The sequence below is a fragment of the Eubalaena glacialis genome, chromosome 1 (genome assembly GCF_028564815.1).
Source record: "Eubalaena glacialis isolate mEubGla1 chromosome 1, mEubGla1.1.hap2.+ XY, whole genome shotgun sequence".
Classification (NCBI taxonomy): Eukaryota; Metazoa; Chordata; class Mammalia; order Artiodactyla; family Balaenidae; genus Eubalaena; species Eubalaena glacialis.
The window spans coordinates 76162858-76175230 of NC_083716.1; the positions used below are offsets into that span (position 1 = coordinate 76162858).

At 40.9% G+C, this 12373-nt stretch overlaps 1 protein-coding gene across 2 annotated transcripts in view; it reads right to left on the bottom strand.

Moving 5' to 3' along the window:
- Positions 1-455: 455 nt before the first annotated feature.
- NRBF2 (nuclear receptor binding factor 2) overlaps positions 456-12373 on the bottom strand; it is a 38439-nt gene continuing 26521 nt past the window's right edge. Inside the window, exons 2-4 of one of the 2 annotated variants that reach the window (XM_061181517.1) lie at positions 8236-8320; positions 3596-3636; positions 456-1945 (exon numbers count right to left, since the gene is read on the bottom strand). In XM_061181517.1, the coding sequence (XP_061037500.1) occupies positions 1235-1945; positions 3596-3636; positions 8236-8320 (837 nt within the window). In that variant the 3' untranslated portion in view covers positions 456-1234. The remainder of the gene's footprint in view (positions 1946-3595; positions 3637-8235; positions 8321-12373) is intronic. The other variant, XM_061181524.1, reaches the window with a different exon arrangement.

A 12373-nucleotide genomic window follows, 5' to 3' on the forward strand; every position in this document is an offset into this window, starting at 1 on the left:
GCTTTAAACACACCGAGTGGCTCATACCCAGAAGTTTCACTTAGGTCTTCCTCTTCCCCTTCCCCTCCTGGGACATCACTGGACTCTGCCGAGAGGTGAGTGTTCACGCAGTGCTTTGCAGCCTCTGCTCTGAACGGCGGGCGCGTGCCCACAATGGCCGCCGCCCGCCCGCCCGAGCCCTTTCCGTGTGTGCCAGCCCAAGAAGGCTGGGAACACATTTAAACTTCACGAGCTCCCTTGTTCTCTTCCACCTTGGTTGTAGGGGTAACTGACTACAAAACGCTGAAGAAAACCTTTAACATACCAAAGTAATCGTCTGACAGAATGTCTTCAAATTCATATTCAAAACTTCCAACACAGAAGCCGTACAAAACTTGCTCTTTATCTACCAACCACATTCAACGAAGGTATAAAATACAATTACTTTATTGATTTCTTACAATCAATACTGCCAACCAGCATTACTTCCACTCATGCATCATTAAAAACAAAAGGGTATTTCCTTGGTATTTTCAAATGATGCATTTATACAATAAACAAAAAAAGTTAGAACTTAAAATGCACCCTGATTAATTATGTAAACTGGTAATTTTTTAAAAAAGCATAACTAATAATTTGGTTCCTTTCTTCATAAAATGGAAATTTAAATATTTCTCCTGATAGTCTTGAGGTTATCATTATGTTACGAGTAGTGCAAAGTGTGGCACACAGTTTCTTCTAGAAAGGTGTGTCTTACACACCTTATTAAACAAAGGAAATGTGCATAACAAGATGCATACAGTCAATGCATGAACAGAAAGCATGTTTCAAATACAAGGTAGCCCCTCAGGCAACCGTTATTATTTAGGTTTTGCATTATCATTTATGGCATTATAGATTAATTACACATAACATACTTTTATACATTTTAACCCTGAAGAAAAATAATTGTTGCTTGAAAAAAATTATTCCAGGTAGCCATTTGGTTTGTATCAGGAGAAAGTGAACCTCCAAGAGTTTAGTATCTGCCAAGTCTGGAATCATTAGCTCGAGTCAGTAAATCCGATGCACGACATACTTCACAGTGACTGTTTCCGAGCCTTGTCAATGCCTCTTCTCCGCAGGATGCTGGATGCAGCATCTCCGGGATACCCTTGCATGTGGTTTTCCCTTTTTTTTTTTTTTTTTTTTTTTGCTGGATTAACTGTATTACCGTATTATTTTCTCTTTTTCACCTCTTCTATGGCCTTCCATTTTAATTATTCATAAGTCCTTTCAGAATATCTTCAGAGAGTTCCATGAGGGGAAGTTCTGGAGATGGAAAATCCAAGGGAGGAAGATTGGGTATTGGAATATCCTTGGCTTTCCCAGTATTTGATGCAAACCTCTGCCAGGTTGAAGAGGCTGTAGCAGTTTCTGCATGTGGTGGCAAGCTCCATAACTCTGACTTTTCTACAAAATCAGCATCTACATCAAGCTCCTTTTCTATCGGGCCTTTTAGAAGTCTGGCCTTTTCAGCCTTTAGCTGTTTATTTTCTCTCCTTAATCTTTCATTCTCAGACACGAGGAATTCCACATGCCTCTTCAAATCTGCAATTTTGGTTGCCTGCTCCTCTATAATTGTTTTATCATCTTTTGGGGCTTTGCTTCCAATGCACAGCTCTGTTGGCTCGCTCTTCTGCTGAAGTAAAAATAGTAGTGTGTCTGGATCCCTGTCAAAGACCCCCTGAATTTCAGGCAAGTGTTTCTCTGTGGAAGGGCTATAATTCTGAGAGAGCAGGGGGCTCCGGCTGTCTGCGTCCTCAGCAGAGGGTCTGTGAGATGCCTGAAGCTGGGCAGCGGCATCCCTGTCTGTGCCCTGCTGGGCTTTCCATCTTTCCCCCCTCGTTGCCCTCTTCCATCTCTCCTGGATGAGGAGGAGCTGTTTCAGGTGGCTATCCCTCTGCAGTTCCAGTGACAAATGAGCCTATTACACAGAAGGAAAGGGACAACTTAACATTTTAAGCCGCTTCAGTAATGTCTGGTAAATTTTATTTCAGTATCTTCTTTTCTGAATAACCCAATAGCACTTAAAATTTTTTATTTATACTGTTTGTAATTCAATAGAACCTCAAACGCTTTTCAAAGTAACTAAATCTTTCTAAGTAAGCTAACATTTTCATTCATAAACAAAATACCATTCAAGAAGTCAGAAGGGGGCTTCCCTGGTGGCGCAGTGGTTGAGAGTCTGCCTGCCAATGCGGGGGACACGGGTTCGAGCCCTGGTCTGGGAAGATCCCACATGCCGCGGAGAAGCTGGGCCCGTGCGCCACGGCTACTGAACCTGCGTGTCTGGAGCTTGTGCCCCGCAACGAGAGGCCGTGATAGTGAGAGGCCTGCGCACTGTGATGAAGAGTGGCCCCCGCTTGCGGCAACTAGAGAGAGCCCTCGCACAGAGACGAAGACCCAACACAGCCAAAAATAAAAAATATAAAAAAATAAATTTAAAAAAAAAAATGCAAAAAAAAAAAAAAGTCCTATTCCAGTTCCAATCGACACGGTGAATCAGACCGTTTTTGAATGTGCCTTTCCCCTCTGCAATGCTATTTGTACTCAGCTTAAAATCAGAAAACTTTCCTATTTAGACTTTAATTCTACAACTAGCTAAAGTCTCGACGCAGGTCTACATTACATGGCTAACACAAGCAGTTCTGGACAGTCAAAGGGAAGTGCACAGAATGGAACACAACTTTTAAGTTCTCTTCGTTCAGTCTGAGGAACTGGTATCTTTTCCCTGCCACTGATATCCCCTCAGATCTCCTTAATTCAATCAAACAAACATTTACCAAGTAACTCCTGTGGACCTGCCACTTTTATAATCAGGAAATCACCTTTGGATAAAGATGTAGCTTTGTATAAAGGTATTTTAAAAACCTAGGCAGGCCCTCCCCAGACACAGAAGACAATTTAAAGCCCTTGGTGAAACAAATTTAAAAGTATCAGAACTGCTTAGGAATTCAGGAAAAGACAGGTCTGGATTTAAATTATCTTTGACAAGCAAAGGGAAGGCCAACTGGTTTCCCCTGGGCCAGGCCTGCTTACTTACTGTGAGCTCATGGTCAAATGAGCTAATGATCAGGAAAGGCACTAACGGGTCTCTAAAGGACACGTCTGGCAATCTAAGGTCTGTGAGAAACCCCTAGAAAAAAGGACAGCAGTTTCTGCATGCCATCAACAGCAGTTCACTTAGTTTTATTTTTTATTTTATACTGGAGTATAGTTGATTGACAAAGTTGTGTTAGTCTCAGGTGGATAGCAAAGTGATTCAGTTATACATCAATCTATCCTTTTTCAGATTCTTTTCCCATTTAGGTTATTACAGAGTATTGAGTAGAGTTCCCTGTGCTATACAGTAGGTTTTTGTTGATTATCTATTTTATATATGTATAACATGTATATGTTAATCCCAACAGTTCATTTGGTTTGAATTTCCTTTCTGAAGTACTCATCTCTTCCCCATTTTATGTATTTTTGACTGCAGTGTTTTGGGAGGAGCACAATGCTTTATTTTGTACACAATTCAAGTCTCCACAAGAAAATCCTTCTAACCCTTGTTGAAAATATTAAAGTGTCTTACCTGCTCAGACTGTGTCAGCTTCATAGCTTCAGAAAGATATGCTGGTTAAAGAAAAAAAAGAGACACATTAATATATGTGTCATCATTTTGTTATTAAAAGGTCAAAGAGTTTTAATACTCCTCATATGACAAAGAGAACTGGTCTTAGAAACAATTCTGCTACATAGTTATCCTATTCCCGAAAAGGATTTTAAAAAAAAGGATTCTTAACTTCTCCATAAAAGATATCAGTGGTAATCAAATGTACATATTCCATACTTCACCTTGGAGGCGCTGGTTCTTTTAAATCAATGTTGATTTCACAGTGAAGGAAGTAAATATGGCATAATCAGAAAAATAGAATTAGGTAGGATTAAAATTAAACAAGAACCTATCAAAATCCTATTACTCAAATTATGCTCACAAAAATATCAAGATATTGACTATCAATGACTTTTTGCCCACATGAATACCTAGACTATCATTTTGGTCTCCTATAGAACTACTTTTATTGAATTGTTTCTGAGCTATACTATCAGCCTACTGTGAATCTGGTAGTTAAAAGCCCAAAGAACTCATTGACATATTTATAATAAGTAGCTGCAGGCAGTATTAGGACATTTATGAAAATGACAAAGGGTCAACAACTCAATTAACTTCTCTCTCTAATCTTACGATCAGTTTCCTAGATGACTTAATTTGTTTGAATTTAAATAGTCACTGTAAAATCCATAAATTTCCTCTCTAAGCTGACTGCTAGAACGCTTAAGGCCATGTTCCCCTTCAAGAACTCATGATGCATTTTGTGAACTATACTCCCAGTCCTCCCCCATTTTATCTTTCTATGGATTTTATATTTTGTTGTATTCCTCTGTAAGCCCTTTTATATCTTGCTGGAACAAGATGGGGTATAAATAACAAGTATTATTAATAACAGGTCGTGTCCAATTAATCCCCATTTTTTATCTCTTGCTCACTGTAAACTTTTTGGCATCTCTCATACATTAACTTCCTTCTTGCCTTTTCTCCAATACTACAGGCACTGCTTTCTGTCTAATCTTAATCCAAATATTTTAATGATTTTCTGAGTTCATCACTTAGAACTGTTGTCTGCCAGGTTCTATCACAGTCCTTAAGACAGACTAACTGGATGCTCCCTCCACATCAGAAAACAGAGTTGGTTATAACGGCCTATGCTCCAGCCATACCTACATTTTTCCCTCAACTTTCTGTCTTATTAAGTCTGTATAACTGCATACAGATGACTTCTTTTCCTTTTGTTCATGTGTAAGTCTGTTGAGACATTCTATCTCTCACTGTGTGGATTTCCCTAGACATCCCTCCCATTATTCTGTGTACATTTGCCTCCCTGTCTGAAATAGTTTGCTTTAAATCCAGTTTCTTAACACATAGAACAGTTTCACAAAACCAAGCTTAACCCAAATGCAATGCCTCCCTTTGTAGAACCTTGAAACTATAACACGACAGAAGAAGATTCCCAAGGACACTGAGTTCCCAAAGCTCAGAGAATTCAAAAAGAGTCACACTGTCATTTAAAGTATTTCCCAAATTTCATCTTAAAATCTGGGTCTTAAAAGTTATTTTAAAAGAAAAAAAAAATTTCAATCTGACTGCATGGTAATGAGTTTACCCCAGAGCCACAACAGGAACAAATGCCCACCAAGACAGAAATGTAGGCAGAAAATACTTATCTCAGAAATATTTAGCAATGTGGTTAAACTGCTTTCTTCAATTATGATACAAGGCTAATACTTGAAGTAAATACTAAGTAAATCATGAGGAAAAGGAATTAAGAAAATCTGAAGAATCTATCACTTCTTAAAATGATAACATTTACTATCAAATACATATAAACAATGTACTCTGAGGTCTGCTCATCTTCTGAAAAGTTCATTTTGAGTTCTAAGCATTGTTAATGCCCATGATTAACTTCCCATTTAAGCTTTTGCTCTTTTTGCTGTCTGTGAAAGAAACGAAATCCACTTAGAAACTGGACTGCATTAAGACTGATAAGGGAGGACTTCCCTGGTGGCGCAGTGGTTAAGAATCCGCCTGCCAATGCAGGGGACACGGGTTCGAGTCCTGGTCCAGAAGGATCCCACATGCCACGGAGCAACTAAGCCCATGCGCCACAGCTACTGAGCCCGAGCGCCACAACTACTGAAGCCCACATGCCTAGGGCCCATGCTCCCCATCAAGAGAAGCCACCGCGATGAGAAGCCCACGCACTGCAACAAAGAGTAGCCCCCATTCGCTGCAACTAGAGAAAGCCCGTGTGCAGCAACAAAGACCCAACGCAGCCAAAAATAAAATAAATAAATTTATTTTAAAAAAAGACTGATAAGGGAGAGTTATAGAAAACCAGTTACAGCTGCTAATCAAGGGTTTAAAGCAATAGAGTCTTCTAACAATGCTGAATTCTTGGTAGTTTATGGCTTCTTAACTTTTCTTCAATATAGAGTGGTAAAAATGTGTACACCTCCTCCTCCCCACCTCCTGCCAGATTTAGACAGCTTTTTCCTTCTGGGTTGGGTACCTCAGTTTATCAAGTAACCTCTTTATTTCTACACATTTACAAAACACTATCAGAACACTACAAAGTGTAGAGGATATGAGTCCTTAGCTGTGTAGTCTTGGGTAAACTGTCTCGGAATCTCCTCTGATCTTTGACAGAGGCCCCTTCTTTTGCCCTTAAATGCTCTCATTTCAGGCTTTCATCCCACCAGTCTTTCTCAGGTGATGACCTTTCCCTGTTTTGTCTCTAAAATGATTTCCAAATACTAAGTTCCTTCCTCTCAGGATACATTTACATCCATACCTCCCAAAACACCTCTGTTCGAGCCCTAGATGTAAGTCAATCTAGAAAACACTGAGCTCATTCTAACCACATTAATTTTCAAACTAGCATTACATTCACAACTCTACTCTGAAACACAACACAAGGCTATTTTTAACCAAGTCTAAACTCCAAATCAAATCCGCTGGGTGGGATTAACTAATCACACTTAAAGTTGTATCTCCATAATCAGAGCTAATGGGATCCAACAGACTGCTTTATCTTTTCTACTCCTGAGAAAGTCACAGAATTTAGATACAGAGAAAGGGAGAGAGGCGTTTAAAGCCCAACATTAATTTTAAGTCTTCAAATAAAGACAGGGATGCAGGCTAGGAATGAAAGAAACTTCTCTCTCTTTTATGTATTCAGAATATCCTACCAATCAAGAGACACTGCTTTGGGAAAGCAAATGTTCTCCTTACTTGCTGCAAGTAATAAATCCTTCTTTCTCTGGGGTAGGGGGGGAAAAAAAGAATATCCTACCAATCAACACACAACCTAACGCTGATCACTCTGTTATTTATGTGTAGCCATGACCACTCTGGATTATTTAACTAAATGTATCATTTCACTACAGCATTCATGGTTTTTTAAAAAATAGTGTAGTACACTGTCTTTTTTTTTATAGTGACTACAAATTTAACAATTTGATTCATAACAAAATATGGCTTATGAAAGATTTAAAGAGCACTAGCTGCCAAGTTTAATGTTGTCTAAGGCTCCCATAAAATTCACCATAAAACTCCACAAAGATTTATGGGATACATACAATGCGTTCAGCCCTACAGCTGAAGGGGTACACTTCAGTAGCAAAACTAACTCTTCAAAAATAAGACTTGAAATAGTCTCTGAAAATTACTGACTTGTAGGCAAAAATCACTGACATAGAAGGACTTATTGAAACCAGTATCCACTGTGTTGTATTTCAGCAGTGAGGCAACACAGAAGGGGCAGACTCTGCCAGGAAAAAGCAGGACTTGGATCATGATACTGGCCTAGAGGGGAGGAAAGCGCCTTCCTCCAGCGGAAAGAGTACGGGGCTCGCTCTAAGACAGGCAGCCACTCCACCGTAGGATGAAGCACCCCTGCCCCGAAGCTTTTAGGCTACTCAGCTAACAGAAACCAGTCTGTACAAACAGACCCTGAAGATCTATTTCTGAGTTCAACATATGCTAGCTTGTATGACTGGGATAAAATTAGGTGTTTGATAAGAATCCAGTAATTCTAAACTTCATACCTAAAAGAAGGTCATCAGCAGCATGATACTATAGGCATGAATGTATAGATGAAACATTCAGAAGGCAAGCCAAAGAAAGACCACAGGAAAGAGTTTCAATGGATTTTGTATTATCAGCATCTTAGAAAACAGAAACTCAGTGAAAATTAATTGGCTGGAATTAAATTAGTTATTACTTTCAAAACCCAAAAAGGCTAAATATTTGAAATCCAGACTCTTTCTCTGTAACAACTAAGATGAACTGACAGATACTTCTTGGAATTACTTCTGTCTTTGGGGATCTTCAGGCTCAGAAACCTGTGTCCAGGAATCATTTATGAATATGGCATATGCAATCTTCTTGATTTAGAAAGACTGGGTTAGAAGGAGCTGGAAAATCTAACACAGTAACTTGAAAAATAATCCAAGCTGTGTTCCAGTAGGTCAGTAGTGTCAACCTGGTATATGCAGGGCAACAACACATCATTACTCTTGTGACTTTCATTCTAAATAATGTGTTGAGAGATACTGGAAAAAAGAAACTGCCCTGCAGTTTTAGACTCAGTACTTCTTAAAAAGAATACTCACCTGCAGCCTTTTTGTGACAAGAAATAGCCTCTTCGTATTTCCCTGCAGCTAATAAACGATCTGCTCGTCTGCTCTGTTGATGAGCCTAGAAGACAAACATTCCTGAGTTCCTCTTACTTAAAAAAAAAAAAAAACTTTTAAGAAGATATAATGCTGTTTGTTGCCACACATCAAACCATTATGGCTGTATCTAAAACTGGGGAAACCTAATGGGTAGTATCTGAAAGGACTGGCAACTTCTCTCAACTCTACTAATAAACAATCGAGGTTAACACCAGGCACCAACTCCTTCAGGGACCATTCTTCAGAGATAAACCAAGGGTTATCATCAAATTGTTACTCAAAATGTATATTTTCTTGGTTTTTAACTCATTCTGCCTTTTCAACATTAAAGTTGCTATTTATGTTTTTAAGATAAAAAATTTGTACATTATACAGTTGAGGAATTAATGATACCAATATTTAATGTTATGGTGGAGATCTTTTCAGGTACAACTCACCAAAACAACAAACTCAAAGTACTGAAAGCAAATGTATTAAATAAGTAGTCATTGGTCTCCTTACATCTGTGTTACATTTAAGAACTATTACAATTTTGTGAATGTGTTTCATCTCTTACATAAGGAGGTCCATAGACTCATAGTGGTCACGTATCTTACATAAGGTTATACAGTTAGCAGGCAAGGAGAAAGCAATGGTCAGCTGAAGTCTTCTAACTAGTGTAATGTTTTCCTCACTAACAAACTCACAGATAATTTAGCAAAGCTGCCTAAAGTGAAAAAGCACTATACACCTATGTTCACAGCAGCATTATTCAGAATAATCAAAAGGTGGAAGCAACCTAAGCATCCATCAATAGATGAATGAACAAAATGTGGTACATACACACAATGTAAAATTACTCAGCCTGAAGAGGGAGGAAACTGACACATGCTACAGCATGAACTTTGACGACTTTAAGCTAATAATGAAATATATAATGAGTCACTTGCAAAAAGACAAATACTGTATGATCCCACTTAATGAGGTATCTAAAGTAGTCAAACTCACAGAAACTGAAAGTAGAAATGATGGTTGCCAGAGACTAGGGGGAGAGAAAAGTGGGGAGTTGCTGTTCAATGGGTGTAGAGTTTCAGTTTTACAAGATGAAAAAGTTCTGGAGATCTGCTGCACAACAATGTGACTATGTGAACACTACTGAACTGTACACTTAATTACAGACGGCAAATTTGGGAGTTCCCTGCTGGTCTAGTGGTTAGGATTCAGCGCTTTCACTGCCATGGCCCAGGTTCAATCCCTGGTCGGGGAACTGAACTTCCCGCAAGCCACATGATGCGACCAAAATTTTTTTTTAAATTAAAAATTAAAAAAAATTATAGACAGAAAATTTTATGTGTACTTTACCTGTTTTTTTTTAAAAAGCAAAAATCAAATCTGTGTGTCAGGTATGAAATGATTTGTGTTGAATGCTTTTCAAAAGATGTGCCACTGATGCCTCATAAAAATACTTCAGAAAATCACTTTTGTAACTGAGATTAGAAATATTTGCGACACACTAGGAAGCCCCTTCGTGGGCAGAGACTGCGGGTAGCAGAGGGGGGAAGCTTCAGAGCCACGGAGGACAGCGCAGCCACAGGGGTGAGGAGGGCAAAGCGGAGATTCCCGCACAGAGGAGCGGTGCCGACCAGCACTCACCAGCCCGAGAGGCTTGTCTGCTCACCCGCCGGGGCGGGCGGGGGCTGGGAGCTGAGGCGCGGGCTTCGGTGCTAGCCGGGAGGGAGTCCGGGAAAAAGACTGCAGCTGCCAAAGAGGCAAGAGAATTTTTCTTGCCTCTTTGTTTCGCGGCGCGCAGGGAGAGGGGATTCAGAGCGCCGCCTGGACGAGCTCCAGAGACGGGCGCGAGCCGCGGCTATCAGCGCGGATCCCACAGCAACAGGGACGCAGAGGGAAAAACGGAGAGATTCCCGCACAGAGGCTCGGCGCCGAGCAGCACTCACCAGCCCGAGAGGCTTGTCTGCTCACCCGCCGGGGCGGGCGGGGGCTGGGAGCTGAGGCGCGGGCTTCGGTCGGATCCCAGGGAGAGGACTGGGGTTGGCTGCGTGAACACAGCCTGAAGGGTCTAGCGCACCACAACTAGCCGGGAGGGTGCACGAGAAAAAGTCTGCAGCTGCCGAAGAGGCAGGAGACTTTTTCTTGCCTCTTTGTTTCGCGGCGTGCAAGGAGAGGGGATTCAGAGCGCCACTTAAACGAACTCCAGAGACGGGCGCGAGCCGCGGCTATCAGCGCGGACCCCAGAGACGGGCATGAGACGCTAAGGCTGCTGCTGCCGCCACCAAACAGCCTGTGGGCGAGCACAGGTCATTCTCCACACCGCCCCTCCCAGGAGCCTGTGCAGCCCGCCACGGCCAGGCTCCCGTAATCCGGGGACAACTTCCCCGGGAGAACGCACGGCGCGCCTCAGGCTGCTGCAACGTCACGCCGGCCTCTGCCGCCGCAGGCTCGCCCCGCCTCCTCCGTACCGCTCCCTCCCCCCGGCCTGACTGAGCCAGAGCCCCCGAATCAGCTGCTCCTTTAACCCCGTTCTGTCTGGGCGGGGAACAGACGCCCTCAGGGGACCTACATGCAGAGGCGGGTCCAAATCCAAAGCTGAACCCCGGGAGCTGTACGAACAAAGAAGAGAAAGGGAAATCTCTCCCAGCAGCCTCAGAAGCAGCGGATTAAAGCTCCACAAACAACTTGATGTGCCTGCATCTGTTGAATACCTGAATAGACAACGAATCATCCCAAATTTAGGAGATGGACTTTGGGAGCAGGATATATTAACTTTTCCCCTTTTCCTTTTTTTTGTGAGTGTAGATGTGTATGCTTCTGGGTGAGATTTTGTCTGTATAGCTTTGCTCTCACCCTTAGTCCTAGGGTTAGGTCCGTCCGTTTTTTTTTTTTTTTGGCTTAAAAAAATTTTTTTTTTCCCTAATAAATGTTTTCTTAATAACTTTTTCCTTATTTTCTATTTTTAAAAAAATTTATAATAAGTTTTTTCATATTTTTTATTTTAAAAAATTAAAAAATTTTTTTTTCTTAATAAATTTTTTCTAAATAATTTTTTTCTTATTTTTAGTATAAAAAATTAATAAATCTATTTTTAAAAATTAAAAAAAAAATTTTTTTCTTAATAAATTTACTCTTAATAATTTTTTTCTTATTTTTTATTATAATTGCTTTATTTTATTTTATTTTATCCTCTTTTTTTCTTTCTTTCCATTTTTTCTCCCTTTTATTCTGAGCCGTGTGGATGAAAGGCTCTTGGTGCTCCAGCCAGGCATCAGGGCTGTGCCTCTGAGGTGGGAGAGCCAACTTCAGGACACTGGTCCACAAGAGACCTCCCAGCTCCACGTAATACCAAACGGCGAAAATCTCTCACAGATCTCCATCTCAACATCAAGACCCAGCTTCACTCAACGACCAGCAAGCTACAGTGCTGGACACCCTATGCCAAACAACTAGCAAGAGAGGAACACAGCCCCATCCATTAACAGAGAGGCTGCCTAAAATCATAATAAGGCCACAGACACCCCAAAACACACCACCAGACGTGGACGAACCCACCAGAAAGACAACATCCAGCCTCATCCACCAGAACACAGGCACTAGTTCCCTCCACCAGGAAACCTACACAACCCACTGAACCAACCTTAGCCACCGAGGACAGATACCAAAAACAACGGGAACTACGAACCTGCAGCCTGTGAAAAGGAGACCCCAAACACAGTAAGATAAGCAAAATGAGAAGACAGAAAAACACACAGCAGATGAAGGAGCAGGATCAAAACACACCAGACCTAACAAATGAAGAGGAAATAGGTAGTCTACCTGAAAAAGAATTCAGAATAATGATAGTAAGGATGATCCAAAGTCTTGGAAATAAAATAGACAAAATGCAAGAAACATTTAACAAGGACGTAGAAGAACTAAAGAGGAACCAAGAAACGATGACAAGCACAATAAATGAAATTAAAAATACTCTAGATGGGATCAATAGCAGAATAACTGAGGCAGAAGAACGGATAAGTGACCTGGAAGATAAAATGGTGGAAATAACTACTGCAGAGCAGAATAAAGAAAAAAGAATGAAAAGAAC